This window comes from Scleropages formosus, chromosome 16 (genome assembly GCF_900964775.1).
Source record: "Scleropages formosus chromosome 16, fSclFor1.1, whole genome shotgun sequence".
In the NCBI taxonomy this organism is placed as follows: domain Eukaryota; kingdom Metazoa; phylum Chordata; class Actinopteri; order Osteoglossiformes; family Osteoglossidae; genus Scleropages; species Scleropages formosus.
In genome coordinates, this window is record NC_041821.1 from 11,623,745 (window position 1) to 11,646,944 (window position 23,200).

The following is a 23,200-nucleotide window of genomic DNA, read 5'->3' on the forward strand; positions in this document are numbered from 1 at the left end:
CATGTCTAAAATGTACAAATGAGTGTAATCAGTCTGACGGTTCCCCCTCTATCACACTGAATGGCATACTTGAAAAGGGCATTATGGAAAAAAATGTTTAGATTTAAGAAAAAAGGAAATGGTCTCATTCTTCAGCACCTCCTTTCAGATTGAGGAAATTGCAATTTCAGATATTCAAGTGGCTGACACATCCTTGTGGCATTCATGTGAGAAGAGTTGGTAAACCGTGGTGGAAATCTAATTTTGGCTGTTTGAGCGGGATGAGAAAATGCTATCAGCTTCACGGCCGGTTAGAAATGAAAGGTGTCTTTCATTTACGAGCAGTGCGGCTTGCATGGCCTGTGCTTGTCTCCGTAATGTTACCATTTTTAAGCGATTTTCCTTCCGCTTCAAGTTTATTTATACATTTATGCCTCGCTGCATAAAGTGGTACGTAAAGTACCAACCCCAAAGTGGCTACATTCCTGTTAGTTTTTCTGTTAGATGAGAGGTTCTATACATTTCTTGACAACTAACAGTGTCAAAACTACCTTACAGACCACTGCACTTGCAATAAGGAGATAGCAATGGAGGTTTCAGGAAGTGCCAATTGCTTCAGATTATTGGCAACTATGAAACAGAAACACATCTTTCATAAAGTTATAAAGCTATTCCGCCAGATTAATATAATGTCCTTCCTGTCATACTGCCACAAATGAATGTCAGTGTGACCCAACATCTGCTACACTTACTTATGTTTACTTAGTACATGTTTTCCTACAGAGAGACAGGCATTGTTTAGATACAGACAACCAGGTATTTACACAGCTGGGTAATTTTTACAGGAACGATTTAGTATAGGCATCTTGATCAAGGGTATGACAGCAGGAGGTGGGATTCAGACCTGTAAACTTAAGAGTCCAAAAACAACAGCTCCAACCATACCACCTGCTGCTTCTCTTATGCAACTCTCCATAATTCCACAGCAAGTTAAATTGTACTTTTTTTGACACTGATGAAAACTCAGAATTGAATGAACATGTACTAATACGATTCTTGTTTGCAATATATCAGTTATGACCACAAAGTATTAACATTCTTAATCATTACTAATAAAGAGGGCTGAAAGATAAACCTTTTCGCTGCTTTTGTCTATTGCTACAGAGCTGCAAAAAAATATCTTGGATGCAAATTGAGAACGTGACAAAGTCCATGCTGAGCCTTTTGTCCTCAGGCAACACACAAACCTTCTCCAAACAAGAAAAAAAAAGCATAAAGATTAAGGGCGGTCAGTAATTCAGTGTTATGTAAAATATGAGCACATGTAAATTAGAACACTTGACTGATGTAAAGGGTATATAAGCTGCAGGCTATTGCATGTCCGGTTAAAAATCCTCTGCGGCAGATGGCAAAATAAAAATTTTTGTTTCATCAATACTTCTGATTCTAACAGAAGCCCAGAAAAAACATGTATCTTTCCTCTTTGACAAATACTTTCCTCCCTGCTCTCTTCCCCTTGCATATGTAAGGACAAAGACACCGCAGTTGCTTGAGTAATTTGTTCCACACAGATAAAAATATAACCTTTGGTAATTAATCTAAAGGGTATGTTGAAAAATATTCATACTTCATACGTAGGATGAAACAATGAAGTCTGGTATTCATACTGATTCATATCTATAAGGATATTAGCCCTTATTGTTTATAAAAACTATATGCCATGATGTGCTTTGAGACTCTAGGAAATGAAGAATCTCAGGAATACACTTCGATTGTAAGAATCAAACTTCTATATATTCATAAGTTCCTTATTAAATATTGAATTATTTTTAGCACATATTTTTATAACAAGTAAAATGTTAAGGTTCTGCCAGATTAATAAATGGGACTTGGGGGACTTAACGGTCACAGAAAAGTGGAAATAGCTTCTTAATTTATAAAAAAATATGTTCTTTGAAATGGCTCTAAACATGTTCAACGTACACACACACATTTCAGAACCGCTCGTCCCATACGGGGTCGCGGGGAACCACAGCCTACCCGGCAACACAGGGCGTAAGGCCGGAGGGGGAGGGGACACACCCAGGACGGGACGCCAGTCCATCGCAAGGCACCCCAAGCGGGACTCGAACTCCAGGCCCACCAGAAAGCAGGACTGTGGTTCAACCCACTGCGCCACCGCACCCCGTTAAATGTACGCATTAAAGGATATTTATTCGTATTGGTTCTTCTAGCTAGAGAGGGTTCTCCTGTGGGATCAGGCTGTTATTTTATCACTGATCTTGCCTTAACAGTAAACAGTAAACAGTTAACCAGAGCGGAGATCTGAGATTGGACAACATCCTAGAACCTGACACCGAGCTCAGTTCTGTAGTGCCAAACAGACGATATCTCAATCTGATCTGAAATCTGTCGTTTGTTACACGCGTTGCTTGGCGCGGCCCTGACCCAGCCGTGTTCCTGATCCGCGCTATCGTGCTTCACTCCGGCAGATCAGACAGCTAGCAGGGAGATTAGGACATGTGGTCGGGCAGAATAGATTCCCAGGTTTGAAGTGTGAGCGATTGCTTGATTCTGCTGGGCCGATAAGGAACCCCTGCGCCAGTTCTAAAGCCCAAGGGGCAAAGACTGTGGGTAAGTACGATGACAGGGCAATCCCAGGGCAGTCAATCTCCCATCAGCCCGCTGTCTTGGGAGAGATAAATAAAAACGAAAACGGAAACTGGTGACAGTGGCCAGCCGGACAGTTCTCGCTGTCAGAGTATAAAGCCGCCTGTGGCTTTCCGATGGAAAGATGGAAAGCCACAAGTCTTGACACTTCTTTAAAAGCTAAAGGGAATGTCTCCAATCAATGCCAAATGAAGTACCACAACAATAGCTTGCAGCCCACTGCCTCCGATCTTTTCACACATTCTATAAGTAATCTGCTCTATGTTGGTTATTCTTGGCAGATCTTAAAATCATTAGTAACAATAGTAGCATCTTGCTAATGAGACCAGTACACGCTAGGGATAGCATCTATAAATTACAAATTTAAATACAATGCACTAAAATGTAGAATGCAGTATGGTTTTATATCTACCAATACTCACTTGCCAATGGGAAGGTCACTGGTGAAAATGGATATTGATCTGAGTTCTTCCATTTAGATGTTCAACAAACTCAACAATGAGATCACATTTTCTGTCTAAATTTAGCACTTGCTCAAAAGAGAGTACTCATATAAAAGGGAACACATTTGATGTGTCTTTTATGTCCACAATGTAGTACATTTAGATTTTGTTTTAAACCTCACTAAAGACTAAAGCTCTACATTACTCAGAGAGCAATGGAAATTAAATTAACTGAATTAGTTAATTAATTAACTCATTCATTCATTCATTGCTGTGTTTATAAAGACGTATAAAGTAAATACAAAGCAAAAGCAGAAAATGTTTTTGTACTATAGCCTATGTCAAGTATATATGTAGAACAATTTCCAGGGATAACCTTTAACAAATGATATATTCACCTAAACTGAAAACATTAACAAGGTCAACAAGCTAAACCCGTTGTATTAGATAAAAAAAAAAAAAAAAAAAAAAAAATGTATTGTTTTTGAAAACTCCTGTGACTAAGGTCTAGCCCTCTTTCCGGGAGCTGTAACAGCAGCAGAGGGAAATCAGGAGCGACATATTTAAATTAGCCTTAATGAAAATATGCAGAACTCCAGGGCTCTGGAGTGAGCTGTCTTAAGCACAGTTGGTGGTGCTGCTTTGCTCTGGCGCTAAAAATACTTCATATAAATTTGCATACGGTACATAAATCCCTCCGTGCTGGATGCAGTCAGAATCCTTTACACATTCTTTGCCTTTGCAAGGCCCAAAGTGATTGTGTATTAAAAGAAACCACTGACAAACCGTTGAGGAGCTGCAGAGATCTGACAGGTGGCAGAATATGCACATAATTAAGATGGCCTTGTAAAATCCCACCCATGAAACCATTCAATTCACAGCGGTGAATCACTCTACTCACAATAAGGTCAGATGTAAGTGCATCTTTGCATATAGAAAATCAAAACGGTGCTCTTGTTCGCGGACTGTCTGAACAGGTATGCAAATGTCAGAGAAAGAACGCCTGCGACATGCTGAGTTACCGATGTTTGGTTTCACTTTTGGCCTGAGCATCTCAGCCAAGACACTTCACCTTTCACTAAGAGAGAGATACATTGTACTAGTGTTATTAAATTATGTAAATCAGTAAAACCATTTATTTCTTTATAAATTATACATTTCCTAAATTGCAGCGGGTTCAGCTGGTGCCTGCTGTCTGGTGGGGCTGGGGTTCGAGCCCTGCTTGGGGTGCTTTGCAACGGACTGGCGTCCCGTCCAGGGTGTGTCCCCACCCCTTTCGGCCTTTGTGTTGCTGGGTTAGGCTCTGGCTCACCGCGACCCCGCTCGGGACAAGCGGTTGTTGGCGGTGCTGGTGGTGAACATTTCCTAAATCTCAAGATGTATACTAGTTTAACTAAACATATAATGGTTTTACTAACACACAACTGTGATTTAAAGCATGTATACATGTATATATATGTATGTATATACACACACACACACACACATACACTGCTTATATTTCCTGCAAAACACACATCACATCCCTAAAGAACAAACTTTTATTTAAAAATCTCTGGAAACTAGAAGACTTCCTGACATGGTACACTCATTTTTGAAATGTTGTCTGTTCATGCCGCTGAACTGCTGTCAGGTGGACTGAAGTACAACTTAAATCACCTGACCCCAGGGTGTCAGGATGCTTGTTACTGTGCCAAAGAATTGCAAGCCTGTATCAGCGATGATGGTGTGTGTACATCCCAGCAGGCTCCACTCCAGTGCTAACAGAGCAACTGTGAGTGAGACAGTGAGTGACTGTATTACAGATTGCAGTCGTTGTGGCTGAGCCTAAGGTTACCACCATTAAAGCAAAACATGGGACCTTTCAGCATTCCAGGTAAATCCATTTTACTGGGTAAATGACTATGAGTACACTTGTTCCTCATGTTAGACATCTTCGAGTTACAAATTTTTGAAGGTACATATATGCCATTTATTTATCCTTAACAGTATTTTCTGCACTCACTTTTTCAAAAAAAAAAAAAAAATTATTATACAGCAAACATCACCTGTGTATCCGTATATATACATTAAAGTAGAATTGTGGTGCCACATTAATTTAACTCACTTCCACAATATTTAAAGCTTGTGCCTGGTGTTCCTAAGAGATGAAGAACAGAGAATGGTGGAGACCAAAACTACAAACATTGCATGTATTTATGGCATGAATTAGTCAACACTTGGCATGAAATTTGGATGGTTTTGGAGACTGCATAGTTTTATTTTCAGTAATTTTAAATAGATTTTTTTTTTTTTCATTTTAATGCAGTTCAAAGTTTATAAAAAGGCAAAACTAAAATCTTACAGTGCATTTTTTATTTATTACAGCTATATCTGAGACTTTTACAAACTATGTAGGGAGTAAGTAAAGATACACACACACACACACACACACACACACACACACACACAGTCCAAATCGCTTGTCCCATTCGGGGTCGCAAGGAGCAGGAGCCTAACCTGGCAACACAGGGTGTAGGGCTGGAGGGGGAGGGGACACGCCCAGAATGGGAGACCAGTCTGTTGCACGGCACCCCAAGCAGGACTTGAACCCCAGACCTACTGGAAAGCAGGACCCGTCCCAACCCACCTCCCAATACACATCTATTTATTTATTATATGTATAATAAAGCAAACCAAAAGTGCCCTCCAGATGCTGATAAATGCTGGATGTGTTGTTTCAGATAATAGAAGACAATATAATAAAGGTTTTGCATCCTATCACACCCATATTTTCTGTCTCAGACCCTATGTTTCCAGGATAGACTCTGAAACACAACAACCCTACATTACATGAGCAGTTGACATAAATTGAATAAATTTTAAATTTGCTGGAGTTTTAACTGATGGCTTTACAGAACCTAGCTTGCAAATAAACTGATGAATGTTTGTGTTAAGATTTTACTAATTGTGGCTCTGCAGTTGGTTTTATGAACAAATCAAGCTACAGACATACTTCAGTCTCAGCTGTGTTTCTAAGCTGAAGACCCAATGTAACTGTAATATGCAACTAACCATTTTTTCAATTTTATAACTACTTCAAAGCAATGACGAGGCAACCTTTTCAGCAAGACAGGTATGCATGTGCATGCATGCATATGCCCACGCAGGCACACATGTACACACTGGAAAAACGCTAACTACTACACTTACCTTTAAGAAGCCCAGGAACTATCCCGAAGATTGAAGAGCTAAAAGAAAAATCAATCAATTAATCAATCAATCAATTGCTCAGTTAATTAATCAATTCATTAATTAATGTCTACAGTCTAAAAGTGAGGACACAATTAAGTAAATGGGAAATATGTATAATTTCTGAGCTACAAAACCTTTCCTCTGTCATCCAGTGTCAGTGTACAGTTTTTATGCAGTAGACACAAAATTTGTTTCTATCTGCATAATCATTTAGAATTTTTAAACCAATGATGAGACATAAACATTCTATGTACATTTTCTGAAAAGGCTTATCTAAACTTTTCTGCAGGAATACTATTTAACATAACCTGTATTGGGTCTTGTTTGAAAACATACCATCTAATTAAACAGAAGAACTATTGAACACTTGTCCTCATGAGAAGACCTAGAGTCTGTTATTAACTACTTGAAAGGGAACATAGTCTTGATTCATCTCAGATACTATAGAGTTGAGACAGAGGAGAAACTTTTCCAGTGATTGCTGCATTTGGTAAATGACAATAAGAAATACAGGGATCTGATAATAGTACAAAATAATACACATTTGATACTATGCAACAGAAACAAAATTAGCAATTCAACAATAGGGACTAAAGAAGGAGGTGACCAAGCAGCAAATAAAAGAGTAGAATCCACACTCAAAGACACAGACAGGGTGGAATTAATCTGCCACAGGTATAGTGCCTGGCTTCTGTGATTATGTGATAATGATCTATCAATGGGGTGCGGTGGCGCAGTGGGTTGGGCCACAGTCCTTCTCTCCAGTGGGTCTGGGGTTCAAGTCCCGCTTGGGGTGCCTTGCGATGGACTGGCATCCCGTTCTTGGTGTGTCCCCTCCCCCTCCAGCCTTATGCCCTGTGTTGCCGGGTAGGCTCCGGTTCCCCGTGACCCCATATGGGACAAGCGGTTCTGAAAGTGTGTGTGTGTGATCTATCTATCTATCTCTGGAGCGAGATGGATAATGACTGACAGAGTGCATGTTTCATGAGAAATTATCATTAAAGAAATCTGAACAGCTAGTTTTAAAGTCAAATAGCTACTATAGATGGTTTCAAGTTCATAACATTTAATAATAAGATGAAATGGAGGACATTAATGAGTAGGAGTATTTTTGTCAAAGGGACAGAAATATTTCAGTTGCTCCTTCATTGATTCATTATTAAAAAGAATTTTCTGTTGGACGGTAAACTACTTATTGAATTACTTAATTGGCCATTTGCCACTTTATAAATTAAACTGCAACAAGAAATTTTTCAATTTCAATTTGATTATGAAATAAAAAAAAAGCTACTAACCTTTGCACACAATTCAGATCTTAAAGGTTTATAAATAAACCAGTGTAGAAACCAAAAAACTGTGTATAGATTGTAGTAGTTTATTTTTCTCTTAACTCTCAGCCTACTAAATTACACAAAATACATGACATGTTTCTGCATTCCATTTTATTATTATTTTTATATTTCTTTTAAAGAAGCATTTGAGATATTTAACTGACTAATTTTCTTAACCTTGCCTAGAACTACATTTTAAACTGAAGAGTAAAACTGAAAAGCTGTTTTAATTACAGAGATGACAGTTAGTAAATTGCAAGGAAATCAATTAGAGGATTTTTTTTTTTTATCTACAGTATTTAGTGGAAAATGGCCATTAGCTTTAATGACCCCCTTCATCAGTGGGTAAATGCTACCACATTAATTAATACACAATGGTATGGCTATTTGCTCAGGGTCCACTGAATTCATCCCAGAATCAGCTCCTCCCTGCCTTTTCATGCCATTCTCATCTAATATCCTGACAGCTTGTTGGCCTCGTGGCCGAAAAATTAAGGAGGTCTTAAAGCTTGTTACTGGGAGAAGGATAACTACATAACATTTCCTAAAAAAAGACTGAACAACTAGCAAAGCAGGCTAAATACAGCAAATACACACACACACACACACACACACACACACACACACACACACACACACACACACACACACACACACACACACATTTTCAGAACCGCTTGTCCCATACGGGGTCACGGGGAACCGGAGCCTAACCCGGCAACTCAGGGCGTAAGACTGGAAGGGGAGGGGACACACCCAGGACGGGAACAACAAATACTATAAAGTTAAATTAAAGCAAAAAAATGCATACATCAATCAATATGTCTAATGGGTTGAGACAGAGTAAGACATTGGAAAGTGGGCCCTTAAATAGTGTATGCAAACTGATTTTTAAAATTTCTTCTTCTTGATTGGCTGTCCTGCTGAACAAAACTGTCCTTTCTTGCTTTGTTTTTGTACACTGGACATTCAGGGGGTTCAAATACCAGCTGTCAAGAACAGAGCATGTTAGCTGATAGACTTACAATACAAACCATATTGAACTATGGATTCCTAAAATTTAAACTGAAAAAAAAATGAACAAGGAAGATGCTCCCTTTAGTTCTATACAGTTATAACACTAAGCACGGTCAGTGCCAGGAATCCCAGGGCATAACACACACACTTATATTTATTCCTTTAGAAGTTGCTTTTCTCCAAAGTGATATACTCAGAATACAGAATACAATGAGCCTACCAAACACAACACTATTCCCACAGACTGAGCAGCTGCCCATAGCAGGGCACTGATGTCTACCAAGGGATAGTTTGAACAACCAGTGCACCTGAACTGCAAGTCTTGGGAAAAGTGAAAACTGGAAAATCCATGTTATAAGGAGAACCATTTAAACACAGTACAGATAAGCAGGAATCAAATCCTCAACTTTAGAAGTGTGAGGTGGCAGTGTGAACTGCTCTCTCACTAAACTGGACCATAAAATACATAAATATTTAAAGTGTTTTTTTTAGCTGTTATACTAACAGCTACCAATGCTACACTGATAGTAAAGCTGATAGTATAGTGGTTAAAGCTGCCACTTTTAGACCCAAAGATTGCAGGTTTGAATCACACTGCTGGCTGTAGTACCCTTAAGCAAAGGACTAACCTTAAAAGTGCTCCAGTAAAATTACCCAGCTGAAAAATGGGTAAATAATTGTGAGTTGCTTTGGAGAAAAGCATTAGTTAAATAAATGTAATGTAAATGATCGTCAACTCAGATGCAGTAGGATGTTGAGCTTGCTTTTGCTTAAAGGAATTGTACGTCAGACTTGTATTGTGTACTTTAGTGAAAGCTGCTGTTCAAAAATTCTAATGTGCAAAACAATATTTTTTGTTAATAGGCAAAATTAGGATTTAGAGGATTAAATCCATGCAAATAAATAAATTAAATAAAACAATGCACCCATTTTCAATAAAACACACAAAACTATAATTTTTACAGCAATAATATATAAGTATGTGCAAACAATGGAGAAAGTTTATTATCTGCAATGTATGCATTTGCAATATCCATTGGTGTGTCCATTTTTCTGATACAACTGGTATGGCATTATACATTGCAATTTAGCATAGGGGATAATCTTTGCAAAGATGTTTTGTGACAACGATAATCCTTGCTAATCTTGCCAGGTATTAAATGATGGATGGAAAACTGGCACCATAAAGCGTACATTTAAACTCAATTAGTTTTATCCGTGAAATAACCTGAAATCAATTACTATTTAAATATTATTCACCGCATACTCATTCTGCCAGTTTATAATGTAATCCCGAGAAAGGTTTAAGTTTGGCTTAATTTGCCTCTGAATTTTGTTAGACAGCCACAAACCTGCCCTGCTGTGCGGAACCAAGTCAGATGAAATCCAGGAATTAATAAATATCACTGTAAATACTCAATTTTCATAACTGTGCGTGCTTAATTTTGAAACATGAGATTAGACAGTACCCAGTCATCTTGAGAATTTAAATAAGGAAATACAACTATAAATGAACAGATGAATGTGAGTACAAGACATCGTGATGAAAATCCATTTGAAATTAAATATTGTGTCTTGAATTTTACCAGTTAGCTAAATCGTCACAGTGACGAAGAGTTGCGCATCCAGTGTTAAAGACATCATCATAAACTGAAAACTGGGAAGTTTGGTGGCATAAATCCGGGTTGAATTTGTTGCATAGGTAATGATAAAATAAATGGAAGACTATGAATGGAACACTCAAAGCCTTACTAGAAATCTAAAGTTACATTCTGAATAACACGAAACAGAAACCTTCCAGAGACTGAGAAGTAACATTGTAGTTAATTGTGCATTTATAAATACACATTGAATGCAGAGAAAACATTGATGTTCTATGTGTATCACAGATTTTATGTAAGCCTGTCTATATACTTTATCAAAAAAAAAAACACTACAGTGAGCTTAAAATAATTTATGACTGTCTGATCAAACTTTTACAAACCAAAGGTTGCCATACAACCTCAAAAGACAGCGAACACAAAACATTCAGTTTTTTGCCTATGGCACAGACTTTTGTTCAAAGCTAAGCAGGACCCAATTTACCTCATTCAGTCTCTTTACATGAAAACCAATGCAGCTTGACAGCTTGTGTACCTTTAACAACCTGGAGGTTTACAAAACTCACAGATGTGTAAAAAAAGTAGATCAGCCATGCTTGATGCCAGCAGTTGCTTGCAAAGGTTAACCATATGTGGTTCAGTGGCTCTGCTTGGACACAGTGCTGCATGTGAGGAAAGTTTTCTTAGTTTTAAAGTCATCACTGATGCAGCACTACTGGTCGCTTTGTTCTAAATCATGTCAGCTTTCTGTAGAAGATGGTTAATTTATACTACCTCTACTACATTATTGATGGAGACTGTTATTTAGCTGTGTTGGCCAGGGTCTATAATGTAATCAAAGTGATTTGGGTTATCCTCTTTAACTTTTGAAAGTGTTTCTACCACAACTCTTATTCTAATCGATTGTACTTTTATTTATTCATGAAATAAAATGAGGTTGCACTACGGTTGTAGAACTTTACAAGGTAATTGTATTTATTTGCAAAGAGTATTTAAAAGCTTTCATCATTAACCTCAGACTGCAATAAATGAATGATCACCAAAGTACCAGATAGTTTAAATACACACCACCATTTTCTGAAGTAATAAAAAGTAAAAGTAACAATGGGATGAAATTCTAAGCTTTCGTTTTTCAATTTTTTAATCTTTTTTTTTATTTCACTGAAAGCATGAATAAAATTATTCTATTGCTTTAAAGAATCTATCTAAATTAAAACATAAACATAAGTTTTTAAACATTTTAAACGTTGGTAAAATTAATAATCAGTATCTATCTTTTTATATCAGTAATGACCTGAGAAAATAAGAGCATTTATTTATCATTTCTACTGTTACTATGTTCCACTGAGGTTGCCACACTGCAAGAACTGGACCCAAGCACCCAAACATAAACATGGATTAAGTAAAATAAATTGCATGATCTGAACCACAAAAAGTAGAAAAAAATTGATTTAGAAATTATGCCTTTTTTTTTTTATTTCCTTTTTAAAGCATAACACCTTTAGTAAGAACAGCATATCTGCTTCTTTCTACTTTGGTTTGCTGGGTTGGTGCTGTATGTGTTTTCGACAGGTTTGGAAGCCCACTGGATGTGAAAAGCAGCCCTAGATGCAGCCCATTTTTGACAGGACATCATGACTGCTCCAGCTGTCACAGACACAGCTGCTCTCTTTCCTGCTGAGTGATCAGAGCTGCCATTGCCCTGCAGCAAAAATGAGCTATGGATGAGGTCCAGATGAGAAGCTAAGTCTGTTTTACATGGTTTCCATAAACTCCTGCATGCAAAACAAGCCTTAAAACATAATTGTTGTTTTGTGTCTTCCTCGTGCTCTCCGTAGCTCAGTGTAGTTTTATACTGAAGTTGTTCTGTGGCACACAAAATGAACGGAAAAAGGAAAATTTTGTAAATAATTTATATTCCAGTTTTGCAGATGTAGCCACTTCTGATAGATAGAATGTATAACAAATTATTCACTGTCAAAGTAATATTAATATAAGTGGGTAAAAGTCACTGTCATGATGTAACATGACTTATGAATAAATGATATGTGTCCATGGCGACTGAGTTCAATGAGATGATGCCTAGTGGCTCTTCCCTGTAATGATGCACTCTTGAAAAATAAATAAAAAAAATATACTCTATAATGGCTTCCATGATCTAAGAAGTATTATGTGTTGGAATGCAGAACAAAATACAGTATACAATATCAGAATTACCACAGTAATATTATTGTATTAATCTGTTTTAACACTAACCTTAAGGAAGTGTATTGCTATAGCTTTCTGTCAGATAGGATTAAAAAATGACAATTGCTGTATCCTGCATTGTGTGGTCTATTAAAATAAGCAACCAAACAGTGCAAATAATACTTAGGTGAGTCAGCCTAAATTTAGCTTCCTTTTACTGTACTGTAGATGAAGCAAGCAAAATGAATAAAATATACACTTGCTTCATGGATTCTCATTTCCAGATATACTATATATTAATTTGCATGAGGCCTGTTCATTTTCAGAATGAAACATAATATATTATTTGTGCAACATATATTTAAAATTGTTTAAATATATCAATTAAAGGATATATTAAAGTTTCTAAGTAATGAAATATATTAAATCAACAGACAATCCTGCATCAAAATATATACATTTACATCAAAACTGATAGTAGATCTCAGGGTCTAATATTATAAATCTTCCCACCCCCCCGTTCAAGTTTCCACCTTAGGTCAAAATATGTTTTACATATATTTTGTGTTTTCAGTGACAAATTGAACTTGGAATAAATGTTTTATCTAGGGTTTGGTGACAAACATCTCTGCCACCCTCCCCTCGAAAATAACTGCGTTGTTCACACCTCATGGGCTCTATCAATGTCTGAAATTACCATTTGGGTTCCATAATGCACCAGTCTCATTCCAAATCCTGGTACTTGTAGCCTTGCTGTTAGTGGCTCTTCCGTCACACTAGTATTATCATCATCTCCAAGAAACATGGCTTATAGTGGAACATGGTGATTGCATACTAGAATTACTTGGTGAAAGTTAAAAACACCAAAATAATAATGACAAAACAATCAAAAACAAAATAATCTGTTTCTCTTTGCAGATGCAATATGCAATTCAAATATGAGATGCATAGTACTGCTTTGTAAAATAATTCTCAGGTACAGTTCTTACATAAACCAGTTCTCCAACTGAACAATAGTAGTATCTTTACCATGTCAGTTTCAAAGTAAAAAAAAAAAAATCAGTTCAAAATCTACTAAAGCAAAAACATCCACTGGCATTTTACGATGTCAGCTCAGCTAGTAAGTGCAAACCATTATGACAGCTGATATACATTCAACTTTTCAAAATTTATTTTTTTTTCCAACACATGTTCTTACATTAAGTTCTTGCCTGGGGCTCTTTTCCATTTTTCTCTCCTCAGAATAAATCCATTTGTGTTAGGGAATATGGCTGTCAAAGTTAGTTTAGTCAATTCACACTGCTTGAATTGTCTTTGCTTGTAGTATCATTGCTCATAACCGTTCATAAACAAACACACATACCTATACACACAGTACAAAGGATAATGAGATTTAATCTGAATATACAAATAGGACAGTTCTTTTCAAATTGTCATAGTTCAGATAAATATGTTGCAAATTACTACACACTGTCACAATATAACCAGAAATATTCTGAGTAACACATATAGAAGTGGACGTCCAACTCACATCTTAGTCATCTACAGTCATTATGGAGTGTTTTCAATGGAGGTGTTAGGAAAAGACAGGAACACAGGGAAAGCAAATGAGGAGAAACAGGAACAGACGAGTTGTCCTCTTTGCTCAGTCCAAGGAAGAGGATGAAATGGCTTGAAAACCCAGACATCGGCAGAAGGCAATTCAGAAGCTTGCACACTGAAGCACAAACTATGCCAAGTAAGACTCCAGACAGTGTAGAAAAATCACAAAATGACTAGAAATTTAACTCTGATATTTTTTGAGAGGATTATGCTGAAGAATAAGATTTTCTGAAGCGTCACCCTCATTAAATAGTGTGAATGCGTAGACCAGTTTACGCATTACACTACGGGAACTGTTTTAATACTCAAATATTGTAATTCAACGTCCCTGCTGTCGCAGGGAACTTATTTTAAGTATATTTTACTACCAGAAATAAATAACTTTTTATTAACAATTTTCCCGGCACAGTCTTTAAATGTCACTTTCAAGGACCTAGCCTTGGTCTTTAGTCATTTCTAAACAGAGAAAATAAATTATATGCATTATTGATAGACCTCTCTGTATGTTGCAGCCCGTAATGCACATCAAGAATAATCACAGAAATTTCCTGTAATAGTACATTTAATCATGCAGGGAAGCTGAGGATAGCAAGGTAGCATCTCAAGTAACATACAGTAAAAACGTACAAGATAGTTCAGTGACACGATACAGAAGTATGTTTATTTAGGCAAGAAACAGGGTTAACAAATTACTTAAAGAGGTGATTTAAGCTGAGCCAGTGAATTAGAAGATCCTCAGTGTCCTTAATTTGATGCTACTTGAGACCCTTCAAAAACATTAACTCTAATTTTCTAGTTGAGGGCAAACTGCCTATTTCATCAGTTCAGTGCGGACTACAATGCCAGCTGTTGGAGAATGGATGCGATTAAAGACTGGCAATGCCTCCAACAAAACTGTGTTGTTTTCCTCACCATTTATTGTAATCCTACCAGGAATCTCAGTCTGAGTGTTAAGCTATGGGGACCAAGTTGTGAGGCGGCCCACTGCTTTGCGCCTGTGATTAAGAATTGTGCCTGTTCCACAAAATGATACTCAGAGATCTTTCTTGAGGTGTTCTGTTCCTTTCTCGCTTTTAAGTGGTAATCCATGAAACACTCAGCACACGGATCCTTTTCTGCCAATCTTTACTACAGCCTGAAGATGATATAGCACCTGCACAATTCATAATTCTTTCAAATGAAACATTCCCCACTATGTATTTTTTCCATGTTCAATTATAGTTACTTATTACAAGTAATGAATCTAAATTTCCTTTACAAGATCATGAATACGTCTTTGTACAGCTGTTGAATGGAAGCGGGAAAACCTTGCAGGGAGAAAGAGGAAGCTTATCATCAACTCCACAGGGCAATATTTGTTTCCCCTTTCATTGCCATGATTTCTTATGGAGGAGTGTATTTTTTTTCTCTTAATGGAGGCACTTCACATTAGCCAACCCCGACATATCCTGGAAATACAGTGCGCTAACTCCTGCACAGAAGTTGAAAACCCTCTGAGAGTTTTGTGTAGTGGCTCTTGCACCTGCTTTATCTACCAAATTCTCAGTTTTCATATATTCTCTTGCCAACACAGGGGAATAATTATATCAGTTTCTGCAGAGGTAATTGTGATACAAAAGTTAAACATTATCGATTGGGGGATGGTTTACCCAAAGCTGAAAGCACAAGGAATGAAATAGATAGTAAACAAAGACTGAGATGACTTTAATGAACGCATACCATTCTGCCAGCATGAATAACGGGGTAATAATAATAATGACTTACGGCAGCTTTTCAGAGGAATTTTTTTTTGACATTGATAACATTTTAAGACAGATCTACAATACTAACCTTGTGACAGGGAGTTTTTACAAGATAAATCACCCTTGTGTAGACTTTTCTATTGCATACAAAAAATACAGTTGCATACATACTACAGACACAGTATTTAAACAGCCGCCATAGTACAATCAGCAGCCATGATATTTAAACAGACTGACGGAGCACAAGTTTGTTGCACTGCAAAGCTGTACTTAGATAGTGCAGATACTGTTACAAAGAAAAGTTCCATCTTTTGTGCTTGACCGTATTTTTGTTTTACATTTTAACAAAAACTCCACCCTGTAACATTTCATTCCTGCTCACTCCTCAAGCTCAGCACACCCCAGCATGCCACATATTTTTGTGTAATTTCTTTGATATGAAAGATAATGAAATGTGCAGTAATAAGCATGAAGAGGTATAGTCATAAGTAAGTACCCTCTAATTTTAATAAACGCAATTTACGGAGTAATTAAAGTCAACAATCTGAATACAATCAGGCCTGATTGTGGCCAGCCGTATCTAATATAATATGTATAACCACGTAAACTCTTACCAGGAAAAGATATATTGGTAAAACAAATTCACAAAGCCCATCATGCCATCAGTCTACTGGTCTGAACCAGTCTGTAAAGCCATTTATAAGTTTTTGATCTGTAAGGTAAGAGCCATGCTAGTCAAATGGAGCAAGTTTGGAACAGCGGTCAGTCTACCTAGGAGCTGTCCTCCAAAATTTCTACATGATCAAGGGATAAAATTATTAATGAGCTAAACAAAGACCAAAAAGTAACATCCGGGGAACTGCAAGCCTATCTTGCCTTAACTAAAGTCAGTATTTATGACTCCCCAATAAAAAAAGACAATATGCAAAAATGAAACACACTGAAAAGAACCTGAAAGCTTGTCTACACTTTTCCAAAAAGCACCTGTCTCTTTAAGGCTTCTCAAATAATTTTCTGTGGACCAATGAACCAAAGTAGAACTTTTTGGATGACATGAGCCCAATTATGTCTTACTAAAACCAAAAATGACATTCTAGAGTAAGAAGTATTAGCCTTTATAGCAGCGCATAGCATATAGAAACTTGGAAAGAGCTTAATGAGAGCATGAATCTAGACATAAAGTATTAATAATAAGAAAAATAAAAATCTATAAAGTATTATGAGTAATTAATGAAGGGAGCCTGCCTTGTTATGTTGTGTTATGATAGATAATGTAAATTACTGAAGTGTCCATTTTAACCTGATTAAGTGATATTTTAGTGTAAATGAGTATAACTTTTTTGGGGCTCAGAAACGCAAAAAACTTTTACAACTGAAACAAATTGGAATTATATCTTTGAGTTATGAAAGTCTGTATTACAAACATTTTTCAGGAATGTCTTTCCGAAAAGTGGGGGAAAACTGTTTGTCCTTCACAATTCTTTATACATCCATCCATTATCAATAACCGATTGTTCCGAGCAAGGCCACGGCTAGCCAAAGCCTTACCCAGCAACACAGGGTGCAAGGCCGAAGGGGGAGGGGACACACCCGGGACGGGATGCCAGTCCATTGCAAGGCACCCCAACGTGACTCACACTTCTTGTGCAAAATGTTCATGTCCAGTACATTTGAAGGGTGCATTCTCCCAGCCGTTATTTTCAGATCTTTCCATGGGTTTTCAATGGGATTTATATATGGACCCATTGCTGGCCAACAGTCCAGCATTTTGTCTTGAACCATTCCTGGGTGACTGATAAAGTGTGTTTGGGGTCATTGTCATACTGGAAGACCCATGACCTTTGACAGACACCCAGCTTTCTGATGCTGTGTGTAACATTGCAATTCAAAATGCCTTATTTTTCCCCAAATTTCATGTTCAAGGCTCATGTTCAAGGCGCCCAGTGCCAGAGGAAGCTAAGCTGCATCAAAACATTACTGCATCTCCTGCATGATTCATTGTAGGGATGGTGTTCTTTTCTCAAGGTTTCCATGTAAACATAGAGGTACTATATCAAAAAGCACTAATTAATGTCTCATCTGTCCATAGGACATGTCCCCAGAAGGATTGCTGCATGTTCAGGTGTGTTTTGGCAAACTGCAGAAAGATTTCAAGCACACCATTTCACAAACACATTCATGTTCTCAACCACAATCTCTGAAAAAAGAAATAGAATTAAAGGTATGGAATAGGCCAGTCAAAGTCCTGACTTGAATCCTGCAGATGTTGTGGTAAGACCTGAAAAGACCTGTTCATGCTTGAAAACCTGCACATATTGTCAAGCTAAAGCAATTCACTATGGAAAAGGAGGCCAAAATTCCCCACAGTGATGTAAGACCCCGATAAATAGGTAAAGGAAGCATACAGTATAGTTGCATTCATTACAGCTAGGGTGGTACAATCAGCTATTAACTGCGAAGGGGCAATTACTTTTTAATACTTATGACTGCATATTTCATTATTCCCATTCCAAGGAAATTATATAAAAACAGCACTCCATTCATATATGAATAGAATTTACCAAAGGAACTGATGAAATTTGTCAAAAAGCTGCAAAAAACAGAAAAAAATTGAAAATGGGGCAAATACTTTTTTCACAGCACTGCAGTCTTTTGTTTTGTACATCAGTCTCATTGTACTGAATCCTAAATGAGGTGCATTTTTTTGTGTGGATGAATTATATTTTTTCAATCTTATTGAACTGTGTATTGTGTGCTACCAAACATTGATCCTAATTCCATGGAACTGAAGTTAATGACAGGACATACATAAGTCATAAGAATCATTAACATCTGGTTATGTTGCCACAATCTCTGACTTTTGCTCTTGATATCGGAACAAAGGACAGTAATCATTGTCATGGCTTGCTCTAATCTTCCTGGAGAAAGACAACATTTGACCATATAAAAGCAACAGGAGGGCCCTGCTTGAGTTAAACACACAACATAGAACAGGCTGCATCATGTCCAGTATAGGAACTCACACATTCAAACATCCAGAATAGGATGGAGAAGGTTACAGACATGTAACCTTGTAGCTTTAATGCGATAGGCAACATATTTCTAATGTTAAAAGAGGGTTGAGTCTGTGTAAGTGTGGGTGGACCACTCATGTACATGGATCTCTGATTATAGACAATAACTTTGAACTTAGCAAGAATATCAATATACACCCACGGGAGAATGATAATGAGTACAGATATAATCTGATGACTGCATGCATTACTTCTCTGGGACTACAAGACCTGGGATGATCAGAGGAAATGTCTCTACTGCAGAGACCTTATATTCACAAGTGACTCTCAGACTTGTAAGTCCCGTTCAAAGAGAGGCAAGAAAGAAAGGTCCATGTCAGTGAGAGCACTGCAAGGATATTAAAAGCCTTGTAGTTTATTATTGTACACATAGATTACCCTGCAGTCATATGAAGAACTTTGACAAATTTTGTAAAATTTCTTTTCCTTCAGTCATTCAACTATATTGTGTTAACAAAGAATGCTAAATATTAAAACACTGAAGGTGTACATGTAATTTTTCAAAGATTTTATCTGACATTCTGATTAATTGCATTCTCAATGGTCATGAAAAAATCATTATTCACATATTTTTTTAATAAAAAAATGGCAGTTTGTAAAGACTTTTAGGATTTCAGCTATCTGATTGCTCATTGAGATGGTTCATATGGTGTCTGATTCGGATGTGCATTTCATTAGCACTGGATTTTTTCAAGAGTTTAACAATGCACCTAGTCTCACTTTTATGTAAAAATAAGGTGTATAAAATTTTTTCAAAGGTTTGATGTTTGTATAAAGTTCCGTCATTGTTATTTTAAATGGAAACTGAATGAGCCACTAAAGCAATTCTAGAGACTGCCACCTTCATGCTGTCACCGAAAATATTTTAATAAGAACAAAAAACATTCTAATGTTTTCTCTCCAGTTTCTTAATCAGTAATATTGACTGAAATGTTACGAGTCCAGCCATATGTTTGCTTAAGTATAATCAAAAAAAAAAAAAAAAGAAGGAAATCCTCAGTTTTATTGAAAATTCTTGCTAATTCTTTCTCTGTAGTTTTGTGTCATGCTAATGTCATGTATTCTTGAACATTGAAGTCAGCTGTGAAGGTGAATTAACTGATATTACGGAATCAAGAACCTTTTGAAACAAACTAAAAGCTACATAAGAAATGCAAATTTCTATACTAGACATGAGAATTTTTAATGAAATGAATAATGCTCTCAGTTAGGATGTAGGCTTACAGTATATTTATTATTGTATGGTGGTTGAGAACAAAAAAGAAAGAAAGAAAGAAAGAAAGAAAGAAAGAAAGAAAGAAAGAAAGAATCAGTCAGCTCAGAGTGATGCTCCAGCTAAAACTTTGCACACCTGGTGAAGGTTGTATTTATTCTGATTTTAATCCATCATGTTACATTTCTTACATGCCTTGCCCTTGTTTCAGTTCATTGGTGTAAAACCAGTTATTTCTCTCTGCTGGACTGAATTTCTGGGTGTTTTCTAAACCGTCTCTTAACTTCAATAAAAGCTGGTGAGGTGAAGAAGGAATTTGTTACAGATTCATGGCAGTATCCAGCAGAATATCTACTTATACTTCTATAAGGACACGACATAAAACACAGTGTATGTAAATGTTTCAGTTAAACAGCAATTTGTTTATTAGGACTGATAAAATCACAGGAACAACTTGCATAGATCTATAGAAAATCTCTGCTCCTGATTAAAAGTGATGAACTGGGAACTTCCTAATGATGGTCTCACACAATCTGTGTTGAAAAGAAAGGCATCTGAAAAAAAAGGGGGTGGGGATCTGGCAGTGGAGCGATTTACTGAGCTTAATTTCTCAAAACAGATTATATGTGTCTGTGGTGTAAAAGAGCAGATTTCTTCTTTCAAAGTCTATTCAGCCTCTGGTTATCTCCCTCCAAAGGGCAGCATGGTACTGATTCTGTTGCACTGTGACACGTGTTAGATAGACTTGACAGATCAACTTTTGAGACTCACAGGACCCATAAACAACTGCTCCCTAATCTGAAAATCCGCACAAGAAAGATTAGACTGGGGACCATTATTGCACTGTCACTCTTACTTACAAGATCATGATTTTATACCAGGTTTTATATTTGTTCTTGTGGATACTCTGTAATACAAATCACAGTTCTTTGTCCTAAGCTTAAATAAGAAGAGTCTCAAAACTTAAAAGTAAACCAAAACAAAATAAAAAGAGAACCCAGACACCTCAGACCCGTCATTTCACATTGTCGTAATCTGTTCATGTTTTAGAGCAATAGAAAGTAATTAAGGTGAAGGCCTCATTCTGGCAATGGGCATCAAAACATCCAGTATTATCTAACACTAGGGTTGAATATGGGATTGAACATAACCTTTCATTTTGGAAAGGCGCTGGCAGGCATATGGGATATTTATTCCTATAGGAAAATAGCAGTAGGCTAAGCATGTGAGCAGCTCCGAAACTAGCCTTGCAAAATAAAAACAGCGTAGAGGAAAAGACTGGGGCCTTCTGCTCTGACTGAATGTTTTGTGAAATTGAAACATCAAGGCTGAACTTAAGGTTGTCATTCATAGTCTTGGAAAAATTTAGCTGAGTGAATCAGAGCAGATATTATTGGATTCTGACTGTCAAGCTGAAGGACGCTCTGGGCCACAATGGAATCTGTAATGCTTTGACAACAGAATCTAAGAAATACGGTGTGCCATGGAGAACTGACCCTCCTGTTAAACACTCCACTAACCCTAACCTTAACCCTAATGTACTCCTGAATTACTGAAGGTATGGTGTCCTGCACCCAGAGGGATCGACACTATTAAGACAAGGCTGGAATAAAAACACAAGGATGTAACAGCTGTCTGTGTCTACAAACCCCCCAAGCCAGATCTGTGCAGAATCTTAAAGACTTTCTCAAGATGTCCATCCTTGGCAAGAAGTCACGGGGATTAACAGCTCAACTATCTCAGTGTTTACTATTTTCTCTACCAGCCCCCTAACATTCCATCAAGACTGAGAGGGGGGATATTTAGTTATTAATAGTGCTCAGAACTGTTGCATTAACAAAGGCACTGGATAAAATAGCACCTTCCAGATGCTCTAATAATGTAGTATAGAAGCCAAATCCTTAATTATAAAGATCATGGCCCTGTGCTTGAGAAGAAAATAATATCAGAAGATAGGCATGGATATGTGTTCTCTTTTGCCAGATGCAATGGGAGAAACTAAATCTCTTTTATTTTAAATACACCAGTAAAATACTCACTATGCTGTGTTAGAATTTGCCAATAACTAAAAATCCAAATGGATATTATCTGTCTGGTCTCCTGATGAAGAGACATTCCTGAGGATAAGGCAAATTGTAGGAAATGCACCCATCCATGTTCATACCCATTTTTAAGTATTAGGTTTCACAAAGCAATCAAAATAGTGTGGCTGACACTAGAAAATGCCACAGGGTTCAGCACAGCAAGCTTTTATCTATCGTACCGGATCACAGATCTGACTTAGCAATCTGTCCTTTTAAGCAGGGCCTCCATAAGTCAACCATGGTATCTTGCTTCACAGTGCTCTGTTTGGATGTTCTTTGCTCTGCTGAGTTACTGTCTGTGTGATGCTTGCCCACTTAGATGCTCTTCTTGTCCATCCTTTGGTAGCTGCTCTGTGGAGTACGATGTAGACTGCTGACAGGCAGCTGAGGCCCTCTTCATTTGGCCTTTTTGGAACTTGGTTAGATGTTTAGTATTGATTTCCAAAAATCACGCTACTTTGCTGATTTCTGTCAACCATACAGTTGCTTTTGTAACTGTATCTGAGTCCAGCTCATTTGGTGTATTAAAACTTCCATCCACCTTTTGTGCATGTACCCTATGTATATCAGTGTTAGCAGTCTATGGCCTATAATTTGAGCAGACTTTAAGGTAAACAATTTTCATTTCCTCTTGGGGAATTCGTTCCTCCTAAATTTTTCAAAGGTAAAATGCCTTATCAGACATTTATATCATGGTTTGATAAATATCACATTTCTACTCCTCCACACTGAGGTCAATTGCTTTTTATCTCTTCAAGGTATATTTGCTGTGTTTAATTTTTTTTAAGGATAAACAAGGGATGATGTGAACTCCAGGAACATTTTACTGATATAACAGAATAAGAGTCTTTTCTACTTGAAAGAATAGACTATAGAATGTTTTCTTGTCTTCAGATGCACCACTGTCAGTCATACAGTAACTATGACTATTTTACCATGTTTATTTCTCTGTCCTCGATGTGTTTTTATAGAGAGTTATTATAAAAGTAAAGATGACTAAGGTATCTTGATAGGGATTAGAAC

The 23,200-nt window shown here is 37.1% G+C and overlaps 1 protein-coding gene across 20 annotated transcripts in view; it reads right to left on the reverse strand.

Moving 5' to 3' along the window:
- The window catches only part of ptprdb (protein tyrosine phosphatase receptor type Db), a 281,632-nt gene that overhangs the window by 137,215 nt on the left and 121,217 nt on the right, over positions 1–23,200 (reverse strand). For all 20 annotated transcript variants that reach the window (XM_029259211.1, XM_018737900.2, XM_029259225.1 and 17 more), the window contains one exon: positions 6,285–6,322. In XM_029259211.1, the coding sequence (XP_029115044.1) occupies positions 6,285–6,322 (38 nt within the window). The remainder of the gene's footprint in view (positions 1–6,284; positions 6,323–23,200) is intronic.